This window comes from Pygoscelis adeliae, unplaced genomic scaffold (assembly GCF_000699105.1).
Source record: "Pygoscelis adeliae isolate BGI_AS28 unplaced genomic scaffold, ASM69910v1 Scaffold547, whole genome shotgun sequence".
Lineage (NCBI taxonomy): Eukaryota > Metazoa > Chordata > Aves > Sphenisciformes > Spheniscidae > Pygoscelis > Pygoscelis adeliae.
Window position 1 is genome coordinate 167,635 of NW_008825120.1, and position 17,297 is coordinate 184,931.

The window sequence follows — 17,297 nt, forward strand, 5'->3', positions numbered from 1 at the left end:
ATTTTTTTTCTCCAGTCAGCAGCATGGTATCTAAACCCTGAGCTGCTGGAACAGGTCTGCTTGCAGTCTCCATCATGTGGGCCAGTGCGCTGGGGAGGCGATGTGGGGGAGAGGACCTTCTGATAAAATCTTTTCACCAGGAAGGTCTTAACAGTTTTTCCCCCTGTGAGAGAAAGAGCTCACCTGGCAGTGTCACGGATTTTTTGCACCCCAGCATCAGTCAGGACAATTTTTTAACAAAGCCATTTATTCTGCTCCGTGGCTTGTAGCTAGCCCACAGGTGACTAGATAATGAATGCCTAGCAACGGTATATTTTTTTCACGGTTCCTTGAACAAGGGCATGAGGGAAAACCTGCTTGATTGTTGAAAGAAATTTCTCCAGCAGCTGAATAAGAAATCTGTATCGCTCTCCTCTCTGCCTCCTTTGTAAAAGGAACTCGCATGAGATCTTCACCCTTTCGTGATCAAGACACTGTGTACATTCGAGGCCAGTCGTTTTCTTTCGTGGAGCTGCCTTTAAAAACATATTCCTCCAAGTACAGCAGGAAAAAGAATGTGTTGCTTCTCACCCCTTTATTAATGTTACACTCACCTTTGCCAGAGATGCTTAAAGGGAGAGAGAGAAAAGAGATGATTAAAACAAAACAATTCTGCTGCCTCCCAGGATGGTTCATCTGGTATTCCATATAGCCTTTATAATACAGCACTGCTAATAGTATGAATCTTTAGCATGCTATAGGAGCAATGCCAGTTTTAGTGCACAGAGTGGGTTGATGTGAGCAGTAGGATGGATTCATATTGATTCAACATCTTAAACTTAAAAAAACGTGACAGCAGCACAGGTTTCACTAGTTTCTCTGCTGCTGTGCTAATTTTTTAAAAGTAGATTATATTGTTCATATTTATCTTCTCTGTGGTTTAATTTCTGATGAATTAGGAGAAAGGAAAATGCAATCTGCCTTCCTGCCAGACTGCCTCAGAGCCACTGCCAATTAAAGAGTCTCTGTTAAGAGCTGTGAAGCACTTCAGAGACGCCAAGTGTTCTTGAAATGCCGTGCGTCAGCCCAAACCTGGACCTTCGTGTCAGAGCAGAGACATTTTCCACTTGAGTAGAAAGCAGTAGCTCCATGAGCTGGCAGCTGGAGCACCTTGTCAACTCTCCTGGGAATTAGGCACTGGAGGAGAGGGATGCAGGTGCCTTGGGTCGGGCCAGCTTTGGGCCTGGCTAGCTGGGCCACAGCTCTGCTGCTGAGGAGTGCAGTGACCCTTGTGGCTCCCTTCTGCTACTCCAGCTTGATGTTGCACCCATCTCTTTCCATGGCATTTTTTTTGTGGGCATGGATACGCTCCTTATACATGTTTGAATAGCAAAAAGGCAATCAGACTTTGTTCTGTGGGGTTCAAAATAATGGGTATCACACTGTCAAGTCACAAAAATAAAGGAATTAGTATTGATCTTATTTTCACACTGTTCTGTCAAGGGACTCTTTCTACTGACTAATAGTTGGTAGCAAGGCAGAACCTGTTTGACAAAGTTAAAAAGAAAAGGTCTGAATAACTTTACAGCTAAATGAAGCGTAAATATGCATGTTAACCTCAGAGCAAGCATTGCTCATACTGCAGGGGGGAAATTGATTATCTCCTGCTTCAGGAAGGAATGAGCTCATACGAGTATCCAAGTACAGCACTCAACAGTTTGCCATGGAATGGTTTTCCTCTGAAGTGCTGGGAGCTGACTATGAGGCAAAAACAAGAATCGCAGTGATCCAGCTCAATTCAGCGCATGCATTAGCTGGGGTTCACGTGGTGTCTCTGTCTTCCCTTTTGCAGCCATGGGACAAGGTGTGCGGGAGAGGTGTCTGCTGCTGCCAACAACAACATCTGCGGCGTGGGAGTTGCGTACAATTCCAAGGTGGCAGGTACGGTAGCAATTCAAAGTGTAAACGGTCCTTATGCCACTGTGCCTCAGGCAGAACTTTTCCTGCAGAGACAGGGAGCATTGCCCAGGACAGGACTGCAGGTTGGCACTGGGCCATGTGTTTATTACTTTTCACAGTAGCTGGGGAGAGGAACTTCTCCATGGCTTTGCCTTCTCAACTGAGGGCTGTATATAGCCTCTTTAAATACATAGCAAAGGAACAGCTCTGCTCCTTCATGTGCCAGCTCCTGTTTGTATACTGATTTTCAGTGCTTTTTCCCTGCATAGTTGCAGAATCATTTGCGACAAATCTCATTTTGCAGGAGGTAAAATATAAATTCCTTTCTGCACTTAGAAACTATTTGAAAAGGCAAATCCCATGCTGCTCTTATTCTTTAGGCTCTCGCAGGGCAGGGCCCACAGTGCTGTAAATCTCCGCGATTGTTGGTTTCCTCTATTTTAACAAATGATGCAGAGTGGTAGGAGCAGATGCGCAAAATTAAATGGGTGGTGCCTAGCACCCAGCATTCACACCTCGGGTGTGTTGGGTATTTTTACTGCTAACTGGCTCTTGTCCGCTCTGATAGACTGAATACAGTGATTGGAGTGAGTTAGGCTCTTGGATAGCATGTCTCATTTTAGTTTAATCTTAAGAAATCCAGTTTTCCCACTCTAAGACTGTTCCATGATGAGAACCGAGGCACAGCAAACAGAGATAGATGTTTATGAATTTCACTTTCATTCCCCGATCCACACCAAAACACCAGTGTGGATGCACCCATTGCTTCCTGGGAATGGATCACAGTGTGTATGCATGGGCAGCTCTGCTCTGCCCTGTTTCACCGTGGTGTTCGAAGAATCTGGGGAAAGCTACATTTCACCTGTCACCTACACAATCAAAAGCTGAATCTCCGTGGTAGAAGGGCACCATGCAGTGTTTGCTAAGCTGTTACCCCAAGAAATATCATCGAGAGTTAGTAACTGGCCAGGCAGGTCTAGTGCTTGTCCCCTTTCTTCAGTAATAGTAACGTCCCCTTCAGGGATAGGACATTTCACAAAATTTACGTTCTGGCAACAGCTACTTTTAGGGGAATGTGAATTGAGGCATGGGATTTTGGCTGGACCTCATCTGTATTGTTAGTAGAACTCTACAACTTCAAGCTGGTTGCTTAAAAATCAAGAGGTGAAGGCCTTTTCTCACGACCAACAGCCTACAAATAGCCTTCCATACTTGCCCACTTTGTAGCAAAATCCCCACCGATTTTTGGAAAAGCCAGCCTTTCCTGCCTGAGGACGGCGTGCACCTGTAGCACCACCGTGTGGTCAGTGGGATCTTGGAAGCTCGTTAGAGCCGAGAGTCTGCTGCTGACATGATTCAAGGTCCATGTTTGCAGGTAGAATTGGAAGTTTGTAGCCAAGGTTCTGCGGCATCGTGTGTTTTGTTTCCCATACCTCTTTTTTGCCCTAAAGTCAAACCAGATGGCTTGGCTCCTTCTGTTGCTCCCCTACCTCCCCAGGGTCAATAATTAATTCTGTGGTTTCAGCGCAGATCTGCATTTTACAAGCATGTGAAGGGATTTCTCACTCATTGAGTTTAACTTCATAATTTCTAGCTTGAATTAACAGATCAGGAATTATCCAGCTTTGGTTTGGTTTCTATTTGAAGTTTATACCACTTTTTCCAGCCTCACACTTGGCACATGGATTTTGTATTGAATATAGTAAAAGCACTGGCTTCTAAATCAGGGTCCTCGCTGCCGTTCACACTGTTTGGCTCTGTGGTATTGATTTCTGTCCCATCTGTGTCCTAAAACTGTTGGGAAAAACTTAACTTCAACTCAAGGCTACAAGTGAGAGTTGGAATGTGTCCCTGGTTGCTCAGGTCTCATCCAAAAGCCACTGACAGGTTGGCTATCAATGAAACTGTCCTATGTGTGGGGCATGATGGATGTGAGGGCTTGTGCTGCTGTCTTTGTCACACTCTCTGGCTTGCTTAGGGCCAACACTTTGAGGTTTTATGAAGTTGGCATGTCCTAGGATTGTATCGTTTAAACTCTTTCTACTGCAGTATGGGTTAAAGGAAGCAGGTTTTAGTTTGCTTTTTTCTCCAAATACTGGCCATATTTTGCTGTTGAGTCTGCATGTTGACACAATGATATTTTTCCAGGAAATTGTTGTGTAGTGTGTTTCCCCTCTCTGATTAAATTCTGGAGAAGAACCAAAATAAACAGGAAAAATTACTTGAAAAACTAATGAAGTGTCAACGCATCACTGAGATAAATTAGGGATGTGGGGAGGCCTTAATCCTTTTCCCTAGTTGTTACAAAATACTATTTCAAATACTATTAATATTATTTAAATGCTATGAAATGCTGAGATTGCTGAATGCTACTGTTTAAAAAGTGTTTTCAAATAGTAGATGGAAAATACTATGTAATTAGAAAGCTAACAATAAAGTGCTTTCTCTTTCTGGGCCATGCTGCATTGCTGTGGTTGGGTGTTCAAGTGCTGCCATCCTGCTGTGTAAGCACACTCTGGTGAAACGTGAATGCCAAGTGCGGAATTACTGAGTGGGTGAAACTGCCAGTGAATTAAAATACCTGTAACTGGGGGACTTCTCCAGGTGCTGAGATTTCATCTTGTGCTGGGCAATGCATGATTCATGTTTATGTTGATTAAATCCACAGGTATTCGAATGCTCGACCAGCCATTTATGACAGACATTATTGAGGCTTCCTCTATCAGTCATATGCCTCAAGTCATAGATATATATAGTGCCAGCTGGGGACCAACTGATAATGGAAAGACTGTGGATGGACCTAGAGAGCTAACACTGCAAGCGATGGCAGATGGTGTGAACAAGGTAATAGTCTTATTAAATAATCTGGGTACTGGGGCAGAATGATATGTACACACTTGCGCTGAAACCAATGACTTGGGAATACATGGTCCTCCCATAGATGTTGCAGAACACAATGCAATTGTGTAAACTATCCCAACTTTCAGTGTATTCCGAGGTCCATCGATGTTCTCTCTGCAATGTTGTGGCATTGCTTTTATTGTATAGTCTCGGAATACCATGCTCTCTTGCATAGAACTCTTTATCTCTAGTCAGCTTACGTATGCTTTTCATGTGCCATCACAGTCAAAATGGAAGAACCTGATCCTGTAAATATTCCCCAGGTTGAAACATGCTAGCTGTACTACTGACACCACATTGTCTGATTTGGTGTGCTACCAATTTAATGATCATTTTGGATTTGTAGTGTCTTTCAGGTCACTCATACATGGTCATTATTATAGCTGTGATTGAACCACAACTGTTCAGATATCCATGGAGTAATATTATTCCCCAGTAGCAGGAGCCTCCTTATTTATTCCCACCTTTCCACCTCCTTGTAGGAACAGTCTGTGGTCTTTGTTAAAGACACTCAATATCATCCTTATAGCAGCCTTCCAGTACCTGAAGGGGGCCTACAGGAAAGCTGGAGAGGGACTTTTTACAAGGGCATGTAGTGATAGGACAAGGAATAATGGCTTTAATCTAAATCTACCCTCTTTCAGATATAAGGAAGAAATTCTTCACTGTGAGGGTGGTGAGACACTGGAACAGGTTGCCCAGAGAAGTTGTGGATGCCCGATCCCTGGAAGTGTTCAAGGCCAGGTTGGATGGGGCTTTGAGCAACCTGGTCTAGTGGAAGATGTCCCTGCCCATGGCAGGTGGGTTGGAACTAGATGATCTTTAAGGTCCCTTCCAACCCAAACCATTGTATGATTCTGTGACCCTGGAATCTGTTAAACCTGTACTCTATTAGAAGGTTGGGTAAAATGTGTGCCACAACTCAAAAAGAAAACAAATCGGTCCAAAACAAACAAACCAACCTTGCATGGCTCTGTCTCCATCTCTTTGGTGTCATGCAGCCAGGACAACCACAGCTGTTCCTGGTGCTGTAGGGAATGAGCCTCCTCCCCTTGGTTGATCGTAAATGGGTTTCCATAATGAAAAGATCTGAAATTCCCCAGAACTTCTGGGGTGGTTTTGTGTGGGAGCTCCACAATTACTCATTTTTCCATCCAAATTATTTCTCCCTCTTACTTGTGCTAGTTTCTCCCACTCTTCATCACCACCTCGCTATGAGCAGCACATTCAGTTTACCGTGTTTTGTGACATGATAATTAAATCTACCTACCGTGGTAGGTAGGTAGTGAAGCATCTAAAGCTTTCTCAAATCCTGCGAGATCCTTTCTCAAATGTTTTGCCTATAAGAGATGAATAATAGTCATCTTCATGCTCTCGCCCATAAAATTGGCAATGTACTGCAATAACACAGGAAGACTTGTCACAAATTTCTCCTTAGTCTGCTCAGTTTGGTAGTATAAACTTTACAAACCTCTGACAAGCTCAAAGTCCCTCTGAAGTCATCTTACACAAGCTGTATTTCTTCTCATGACTTACTTTCATTTCTCTAGTGTCTCCATAAAGATCCCCTTAAATACTCCTGTCCTGGGGAGAATTTTTCTTAAGTATGTGACACAGTTGATATATTTTTAGCAACACCTTGATGTCTTACAGTTAGTGGATCCTTGATCTTCTTTCCACTAATGTTGGTTGGAGCAGACAAAAACTCTGAATATAGAAAAATTCCCATATAATTTTTGTTACTCTCCTATGCAGAACTCATCTAAAAGTAACAGAAAAGGCACTAATAACCCTGGCAGGGGAATGCAAACTAAACTAAATAGAGGTATTTTACCCTCTCAAGAGAAGCAGATTTTAAACTGTAGTCATGCTTTTTTGCAGTTTGGTATTTAAAAGATCTTTCAATTAACTTGCTATTGTATCGCCATATGCTTTAGTTTGTGGAGTTACACTGGAATTAACCTTCTCTTTGAATGTTAAGTATAGGAGAAGGAATTTTTCTCTTCTGTTTTATTGTCTGGTCATAGTCCCATAATTGGGAGTGTTGGGCGTATTACATTTTTCATGCCTTCCCCTCAGAAGTGTTTGTAATTCTCTTTAAGAAATAATTTGCAATATTAAGGTCAGAAGGGGCCCTGAGATCTCTCAGGCTGAATGCTTGCGAAGGAGAGAGAATGGTGACGGTGAGCTGCGCTCTGGGAAGGATTGCTCTCGTACTTTATCAGAAAACATAAAATTAACAGGAGAGCCTGCATTAGGAAACCAGTTCTGTCAAACAGCCATTGCAGAATTAGAGAGCAGAAGGAATGATACAGAATTCTACCCAAGAAAGATGTTGTCCAGGGACAGTTACACTTAATTTTATAGTGGTAGTATCCCAGCCATCTCCTGGCAATACATGCATGAATGAAGAGACAGCTCCACCCCAGATAACTCCCTTTGTGTTGTGATCATAGCTTTATCTACCCTTATTTTGCTCATTAAGTTTCCTGTCATAGAAGGGTTTTTTGGGTATAGTTTGTTCTGATCTCTTTTTGTGGAGAGCCAGATTTTCTAAAGATATTTCAAGATGTCAGTGGATGCTGGGTACTCTCCATGGTGCTTTGAAAAACCCACTACACACTTTCCTGCACGTAAAAGACTAACCAGCCTTTGATATAATACCCTTTTACCTAGTTTTGGTCTATAATATATGCGCCAAAGTCTCTGTTGACTGTACAAATGTAAATCTAATTTATGATGATTTTTCAGAATAAAAAAAAACCCTCTTATTAAAGAGAAAAGTTTCTTTTATAAACCAAGAGACAAATAAATGTAGGAATTCTTTTTCTCAGTCTAGGGCTGATTCTCACCAGAGTGATGGTTCATGAATTAGTGATGAAGCTGAAATATTGGCGGGGAGGAAGCAACATGCTGAGAATAAAAATGTGTTATTAAACTAAAAGCAATACTTTCAAATGTCCTAGAAGGAAATGTAAGATCTCTTGCACAGAGCAAGATTAATATCCTTGCTTCTTATGCAATAAACTAAAAATAAATAAGTGGGAGTGATACGAAATTCTTACTGGGAATATGCAGTTAACTGAGTTGACAAACACAGGTAATGTTTACCCTGTTGCCAGCATACTTGGGAACCCGGCTCAAGGAGAAACTCACTGACAAGAGTTTCATCCTTCCCCCAAACTCCATTCCACTCTCATGTCCTTTTGAAGTCCTTGTTCCAGAGCTGCTGGGATGCGGGGGGTAACTAGTCACCTGATAACGGTAAGATGATGCTAACTGCAGAAACTGTGAGACTTCTTCTTTGTATGTTTGTTTTTATGGCTTGAAGCCGTGCAGCTATAACCAGGTGGGCTAAGGCTGATACATCTTCCTACCTTTCCTCTTCCATTTCCCATTCCTGGCATTTGTTAAGCTAATTCTTACCTTCTGTCTTAATCTTACGTTCACTTTAGTGTGCTCTTCGCTTGTAAGATAAATAGCATAAATAAAGGCAGCACTAAAATATCGTAATTAAGGACAGCGGAATCTGTATCACATTGGCAACTCCTTCATGGGCTGTTTTACTAACTGCTTCTCTAAGGCTGAACATAAAGGGGATGGCGTATGCATGAACTTGGTGTCAGTGTAATACATCTAATCAGAAGGTATTGGGGACTCAAGCTGCTTTTTGTTATTAAGCCACGATCTCACTCATTTTTAGTGCAATCTGTGCTTCACTGTGTTATCTCATGACTTTTGTTCAGGGGCAGTAGTCAGCAGCGTGACTGGGTCACTGAATAGTGGTAGTTGCGCTGCAAAGATAAACGAGCTCACAGCTGAATTAGCAGGTGCTTGAGAATAGGGATTGAAAGATTTTCATACACACCAACATCCACAAGCAGTTCGGCAATTACCAGCACTGGTTTGACACAGATGAACAATCTTACCTAATACAAATTCCAGCTGCTAGAAAACACATATTTGGGACATAGTTGGAAAGGACTTAATACAGCTTCTAGGTTTTAAAGACCAGGCTGAAACTTGTGAGTATCTAGTACCTGCCTAATGAGGAGGTCTTGCGCTCGCCCTTGGCTGTGAGGCACCTGATGCTGGCTGCCAGCTGTAACAGGAGACTGTGCTAGACTGTGCCCAAGTCACGTATCCATTAGGGTAGTCTGCAACAGCCTAAGGGACAAATGCTTTCTGTCTGGTGAAAGAGATCCAGAGAATGCGCTCTGTCACTTGCTCTCTTTCTCTAAACACACTTGCAGAAGATGGATATCCTTAATGAGATTTTATTATCTGGGCCTCTAGACTCTGTCTGAGCCACATCTATGGTCAGCAGCAGGTTATGGGGTCTAGGGAGAAAAGGTGTATGTTTCTTTACAGTCTCAGTAAATCACCAACTTAACGTTGTTCTGGGCTGTCCTGAGGTATCTTAGCCCTGCACCAAGACCAGGCTGCTCATGTGCTCAGTTTCATCGCTCCTAATCACTCCGTGTCACATATTTGCAGGTGTATTTCTTTGATGAGCTATGGAGGGATTTTATTGCAAGTGCAGAAATACAAACTAAAATTTAGGGAAGAGCAAGAAACCAGGATGATGGACTTAGGAACAGCAGCCTGGCAGTGTTGAGCACAGCTAGCTATCTCATCTGATTGAGCAGTACTTTCATTTCAGAGAAGGGGGAGTGAGCCAGTAGTAGCATTTTATATATGGTATGGCTGGACAAAGCAATGCTTTGTGATTTACGTATCCCTTGTCTGACCACTTTTGGGGATAGACAGCTTGGAGGGGGAGGTAGGGACGGTAGATGGGATTCCTGTGACAGCACAACTCTCTTAAATACAGACTTTTTGTTCTCTGGTACCTTGCATCCAGAATTTTATCAGCAGTCATCTTAAACAGGAAAAGGTAACTAGCTCAAGAACTAATTCCACCCATGTTTTATGGTACATCCTGTCTTTAATGCAATATCCAGTAAATGTTTCTTATTTGCCATTTTGTGAGTCCAGTTCTTTCCAGCTTCAGCTATTGGAATTTAAGGCAGTAAAAAGAAGTAATCAAGCTAAGCTGGTCTCTATCTATTGCATTTTTATGATGTAGGCTTTTATATTAGTGGGTTGTGAGGAGTTGCTCATGGACTGAATTAATTTCTTGAGACTTCACCGGCTCAGCCGGAATATATAAGACATGATCCATTTGTGCTTGTGCTGGTGAAAACGTTATTGCTTCCATAATACGGTTCTACCTAAGAAAATGCCGCACAAGTACAAATAGCCAGGGGGGCGATATTAAGAATTTATAGTCTCATCATGGCTCTGTAATTGGGCTCACCAATGAAAGAAGAAAGGACAGTGTTAAAAACAAACAGAAATATTTCTCATTTGCTTCTCTCCAAGGCCACAGACATTGTGTTATTGTTCTTTGAAATATGCTGAAGATAGCACGTTAATAAAGTATATGCAGTTAGATACCTCTAACATAATTTTATTTGCTCAACAGCCAAGTGAGGATAGGGAAATTAGATTATGATCTGGCAACCATCTGATTACTCCATTTCTGAGGAAGCCTTACAAACTTTATAACTTGGGAGCCCTTTAGTATCCTATTGCTATTGTGTCTGGAATATGCATTATAATTCCATGCCTTGTCTTATTTATGTAAGCTGAAATCAAACCTTATTAAAACCCCACACGAGTATGTTATATCTGCTTGGAGTTCTGAAGTCACCCCGTTCATCTGACAAGGGGATACTTTCAGGCTTTTGTAAAACAACATGACCAGCTTTTCTGACCTGGTGATGGGATACACAACCTTTCACTGAGTACATGACCCAGGTTTGGAGATCAGTCTGTGACCATCTGCTTTCCTACCACAGATGGGGGAATGGGCATGTGCCTCTGAGGACAGGACAGGAGCAAAACCCAAGTGCTGCTGATTTCTGTTGTGATACTGGCCTCCTCAGGGATGTCTTGGTCAACTCAGGGCCTTGGCTGTCATATGTTTGTGCTTCGCGTGGGCCTGTGACAGGGTTAAATATTGCCCTTCACAAAGACTCAGATGACTGTCACATAAAGAGCAGAAAGCTGCAGCATCAATAGGTTGGGCCAACATGGCAATATTTGTAAGCTCTAAATGTAAATCTTTTCTTTATGGATGTGTAAATTACTGTTTTCTAAGGAGGCAAGACAATAATACAGCCTCAAAATGTAGATTTTGCTGTCTTGCTCTGACCCCAGGAGCGTTCTTGCCTAATCTCTGTGCCACAACTCAGCAGCCATGTGCTTTTGCTTCCCAGCAAGGCTGATGCAACACTGTGCAAAAGTTCCCGGCTTGTAGCAAGAGCCACAGGTGAAGCTGTGAGGCCAGGGTTCATCACACCAGTTGGGAGCTCTGGGCAGAGAAACCAGCATCGTCACTGGTGGAAAGTAAATTGGGTGTTTAGAATCTTTTTCTCAGTGATAATCTAGCTCAGAAATACTGAAAAGAGGATGGGGTTGATTTTTGCAAATACTATTGATACCAGAAGTACGCCTGCAGAATTGTTCGACTACAGTAATGCATTATCACTTGTGGTATGCAACCCAGGATCCAACAAAAAGGGAATGGATAATTAAAAGGTTTTATCTCAGCATTTTCAAAGTTCCCTCCCCATTTCCCTGCTGGACTGAACCCTAATTGAAACCTAATGCTCCCTCTCTTCACCAAAAGTGTAATTTTCCATTCATTTCTCTTGGCTAACAGAAGTCCATCCAGTTTCAACAGTAATTTATACATAGAAAATGGCTCAAGCATTATTTTTAGCCAAAGGAGGTATTAACAATTATGCAATTAATTGGGGGTTGGTGGCTGGGAGTTCAGTACTCTGTGATGAAGTCTAGAATAAGTTATGTAAAGCCTTTTGTTAGGGTTTAAACAATTATAGGGCTTAGTTCTTTGAGAATCTCTATGCAGCTGTTTCTTGTACTTAGGTGATTATTACTTGACCCAAATAGTTTTGGAAATCTGCTAGGGCGAACTAGACAGCCAGTTATTGAAGGCAACAAAATATGAAAGGGACAAAAGCAGGAGAAGCACGACATGGTTCCAAGTGACAGTCCTCTGCATAGCAGCCAAGTGTTTAGCTGAGTTCTTGCTCCTGCCAAAACAGCCTTTCCTCCTTTCCCACTGAATGCCTCAGGGTTAGGCCAGCAGTGAAGGGACACCACCGTCAGCAGCGGTCAATTTGAGTAGGATAACCCTTCTGCGCTGAACTCCACGACTTGCGGGTGTGCTGGGGAGACCAGTCATCCTGGGCTTTTCCAGGGGCACAGTACAGCCGCTCCAGGCTTTTGGAAGGGGCTGGACATGGGAGAAGTGCTAAGGCATTCAGCTCAAAGAAGACAGCTGTCCCCTGAACGTGTGCAGTGGCAAACTTTGGAAATCCAGATACGTTTCCTGCTTAAAACTTTGGTGTCTGTGTGGTTAAATTGAGATTATTTGGCTGGCTGTCAGGCATGTGTTTCTGCCTAGCTTTTGCTTTAGATTTTAGCACTCCCCAAGAAATCAGTATAGGAAAGAAGCAAAGGGATCCAGGAAGTCACAGGCTACCAGATTGCTCTGGGGAGATCAGCCTGGCAGATGCAGAGGTAGCTGGAGGAGCCAGGAGAGCGAGGGCTCAATGGGCTGTACAGCTGGCACCGTGTCAGGGATGCAGGAACACGCAGGCAGGCTCCAGAAAACCCTGGCAGTGCAAAAGATGAGCAGCAGTTCAGCGATGCTAAGGACTCACTGCCTCCAGCTGGCTTATGTTGCATAGCTGGACTGCTCCTGCACAGGACTGGTGGCAAGACCAAGGCAGAGCAAGGTCTCTGCTTAGGCTTCTGGATGTCTTGAGAGCCCAGCCCGATGCTCCCCGCCAAGTCATGACAGCGAGCAAATGGTCCCACAGCTCTTCCACAGTCTGTCCTTGCCTTGGCATGCCCCAGCCTGGGGACACGATGGCGATTTTGCGTTTCCTGCCTGGGCTGCAAACTACGCTTTCTAAGATAATTAGCAATCATTACTGAATGATGCCATTTTTAATTACAAAACATGTAAGGATTTTCAAATAATCAGTATTCTCTTCTGTACTGAAGAGAAAGAAACACTCTTTTCAGAGGAAAATACAGTCAAAATTAATAGGGGATGGAAACTAACCGAGTCCTATTCATAAGTCAGTAGGACCCATGGCAAAGACTTGAAAAAGCTGTAGAATTTTTTGCTTTTCCTGGAAAACCAGCCTATCTCTTACATAGCAGGCACATAAATTGCTATTAAATTATATAGAAGGTGCTGAAACACTTCTGTTTTCTTAAGGGGGAGAATTACAAAATAGCTTTCATATGTCACGCAAAAAGAAAGGTGCTTATAAAATAATATGTGCTTTAAATTTGTTACAGAAAGCAATTTCCAGTTCTGTAACTTTTCATATTTTTTTCAAATTTGCTCCATCTGCATTTCCTTCCTTAGACATGGGACAGTCCATACACATCAGCAAACCATTTGGCTGTCCTTATCCTGAAATACCTTCTTGCTGCGCCCAAAAAAAATACCTCCTCACAGTCAGGTGCTGCTTTTTTTTCTTCTTGTCCCATCTGCCTGCTGGTGTCCCAGTGCTGTCGCTCCCTGGTACTTGGCTTTTCAGGGTAGGAGTCTGTTCTTTGTTTTTGGCTTGTACTGTTTGGAAACTGTTAGTCCTGATCTATGACTGAAGGATTAGGTCAAAGCCAAAGTGCATCAGAAACGTGTTGTAAAGACTGTTATGTTCTTTCCATCAAATGGAATTGTCAAATACCACCCATTTTTATCGGCATAGTGTGATCTAATCAAAACTTTGAGAAACAGTGGCTTAGGTGCTAGCCCAGCAAGCGTGATGAATGAACACAGTAACAAGGAAAAAAGAAGTTCAAGATGCGCCTGAAGTTACATAAAGTGAATTAGGCTGCAGTCCCCTGCCAATTCACTTTTGCAAGGTAGTTCAGTAAAGAAGTTTTTCTGGGATTATGCTCTTTAGAAGATGAGAAAAGGGGTAAGAAAATTTCTCAGGGATATTTTTTGCTGGTAGCACAACATCCCACGAAGGACACTGGAAATAGAAAACCTGCTGTTTCTGCAAAGAGAGCTTCTCAGTAGCTGTCTGACTTTCTAAGCATCCAGCCTTGCCCAGGATTTAATTCTGGTTTAGCCTGAATTGAGAGGTGAGCCTCTCTTGGGCTAGTACTAAATGCACTGAGATCCGTTTTCAGCCCTGAGCGAGATACGGTTTCAAATGGCTCAGAAGTGTGGGTGCCACGCTGTGCGTTGCTTTTGGGAGAAATGAGCAGGTTTCAACAGGATTCTGGATGAAAGATACTCTTTAAAATGTGTCTTATTATCTTGCTGGTCTTCTCTCTTCTTCCTGAATCTTCCTTCATGCTCCCTCTGGTGTTTGTAGTGTGTATTACTAGTACCTTCTCCAGTTCTGTTTTTGGCCTAAATTTACAGCAGCCTAAGTTGAGTGACATCACTGAATTTTCTGAGGTTTGCATAAGGTCGAGATGCAAGTAGGAGTTTTCAGTTGGCTTTAAATGTGACACTTAGTTGACCCAACTTAGATTTTTCTGGTTTAGACTACTACCATCCAGAGAATTGAAAATTCACTTCCCCTGAAGCCATATATTTCCGCCTGGTAAATGAAATGATGCCTGAGGGCATCCACCAAACAGTTTGCCTGTGTAAACTCTCCAACTACTGCAGGTCTGGCTGTGGGAAATATAAGAAGCAAGTCCTAAGCATCATTGTAAATAATGCACTTGCGCTGCTGTCAGTTTATTCCAGTAGTGTTTGCTCCTCTTCCCTGTCCTGGCTAAAATGGAAAGGCAACTGAAATTAGAGTGTTAAGAGGTGAATTATGGTTTTTAACACTAAGCCACACTTGTGGATGTGACACTTACAGAAGTGATATCCTGAGGCCGTTTTCACGTTACAGTAATTACATGCAGAAAACCGGTCCCCAGCAGCACTCAAGCAGGCTAACTCCACCCACGAATTTGAGCCTACATTTCGGTTCCTCCGTGGATTCCCTCTGCTCCCCGCCAGCAATCTGTTACTCCCATTTTCTGCCATTCTGCCACAAATCCCACTCATGGGGTGAAATGCTGCGGTTTTGGCAGCATGGAAGAATTTGCCGAGCAGGGCTAAGTCTGCTTCCCCATGCCGAACGCTGCAGAGGCTAATTTCCAGGCACCAAACTACTTTTGTGAATTTATCACATGAAAATGAAGTGTTTCCTGTCCCGTTAAAATGGCTGGAAGGAAAAGGTTGTTTAAGAACGGGTCTGTACGTGCCAAACGTCCTAGTCCTGGCACCAGCAGCCACCTGCTCTCTGCGTTGGGCAGCAGCCTGCCTTTTTGGGACAGACAGAGATGTGCTTGGGCTGCCACCGAGGCTGTCCAAAGGAGGCAGATGGTAGCAAGGTGATGTGATGGTGTATGTGGGCACGATGACAAGCTTGGGATGTAGCCTCTGAAGTGAGTCCAAAGCCCAGGGTTGGGCCCTGTAGGGGAAAAAGTCAAAGGGGAAAGGAGGCATAACTGTTCCTGTTATGCTGATCTTTTTGATTTTTTTTAAATAATTTGCTGGAATTATTTTGTTTTTAGAGTATATACTTTTGCAACAGTATCCTCCTCCCTTAAAACTCAAATGATTGATCGCAGATCTTTGTGGGAGTTCTTAGGCTGATTTCAATAAGCTTTTTCATAGTCATCATCTTTATTATGAAAATCTATGTCCTGAGATGTTATGTACCCCGGTGGCAGCAAACCTGCTGTGCAATTCAGTGAATTATAATGCAACTCACTAACGTGCTTGAAATAATGAGGTTGCTCTGTTCAGTGGGGTATGATGAAAAATAGAAGCTACTGCTGGGAGCTCAGATTTGATTTAAATTCCTGGCAGAAAAGGATCCCTATTAAAATACCATTGCAGGTTGCTATGTTTGTATATTCTTTAACTTCCATTTCACGCTGGACAGTGAAGAGGCCAGAAGAGATTTTTTTCTTACCTTCTGCCCAATGCGTATAAACAGTATGTTAAATTGAGGCCTTGCCCCCTTTTGGTGCTGCTGGAAGTAAACATCAGATTACATCAGACTAAACGCAGAGAGAAATGGTGGCTGTGCTGGAATCAGTGGGAGATCTGAGCTTTGGGTTCAGTAGCACTGATCTTTCCCTGAGTGTCAGGGTTCTCAGGTCTAACCGTCTTCCAGGCAGCCCCTACCTCTTTCTTAGTATGGAATGAGAAGAAGGAGCTGAGTTGATCCCTTCCCACTCCTTGCCTATCTGGAAGCTGGGGAGAGGATACGGATTTCTTTCCTTTAACTAATGGGAAGCTTTTATAGCTGCCCATCAGCTTCAGACTCTTCGTCCATCTCTTGCCTTCCTAGTGTAATTGGTAGACCATCTTTCTGTAGATGATTCACATGGTCCCATAACTTTGTTTTCTGCTTAGTAGTAGAAGCTGGTTTGTCAGAAAAACAGCTCTGAGTCAGTGATACCTTTGGAGAAAAATCTGTTGAGAGAAAAATGTGCCAGTTTTATGGAGTTTTTTAGCCATTGCCTGAACCTAATTGGATCTTACAAACCCAGCGCATGAGATGACCTATATCCCTTTTAAAAGAACACTTTCCTCATAGTACAGAGACCTTGACATAAACGCTAATGAATCCATAAAATGTCTTAGCATCTGGCACAGGAGCTTTCAGGGCATCAAAGAAAACAGGAGATAAATGGAAGTGCTCTGTGTATGCAAGGCTGCAGAACTGGCTGAGGCTGCCAGTTAACTGGATTTAATAACCTGCAGAAATCCATGTTATTTCAGCTGAAGTTTGATTTATATTTTGTTTGGACCAGTTTTCTCCTTAATAGATGCCTAGTTTTACAATTAGATGTGCAGTTTAAAGTAGCTGCTATCTCCTATCTGCAATTTAACCCAAGAGGGTCAATTTTCCCCTTTCACAGGGCCGAGGCGGCAAAGGAAGCATCTATGTCTGGGCCTCTGGAGATGGGGGCAGCTATGATGACTGTAACTGTGACGGTTATGCATCGAGCATGTGGACAATCTCCATCAATTCTGCTATAAATGATGGACGGACAGCTCTGTATGATGAAAGCTGCTCTTCAACCTTAGCCTCCACCTTTAGTAATGGGAGGAAGAGAAATCCGGAGGCTGGTGTGGTGAGTCCAGATATTATTGTCCTGTTGCTGCTGTCTTTGTACACTCCCACAACCTATTACAACTCTGTCTGCTTTGGAGCAGCAGATGGTCCTTTGTTGAGATGGATGTTTTCTCATTTGCAGTACATGATCGTGCCAAAACTGTCAGCTGAGGAGATGTGGGATTAATATTGAGGAAAGCAATGATCTTCCATCTCTTAGAGCTTCATATAGTTGGTGCTTTCTTTTAGCAGAAAGCA

The 17,297-nt window shown here is 42.9% G+C and overlaps 1 protein-coding gene across 1 annotated transcript in view; it reads left to right on the forward strand.

Annotated features, from left to right (window-relative positions):
* The window catches only part of PCSK2 (proprotein convertase subtilisin/kexin type 2), a gene marked incomplete at its 5' end in the record, with an annotated part of 84,857 nt that overhangs the window by 55,677 nt on the left and 11,883 nt on the right, over window positions 1-17,297 (forward strand). The window contains 3 exons of the mRNA XM_009328260.1: window positions 1,832-1,920; window positions 4,607-4,782; window positions 16,843-17,058. Of these exons, the coding sequence (XP_009326535.1) occupies window positions 1,832-1,920; window positions 4,607-4,782; window positions 16,843-17,058 (481 nt within the window). The remainder of the gene's footprint in view (window positions 1-1,831; window positions 1,921-4,606; window positions 4,783-16,842; window positions 17,059-17,297) is intronic.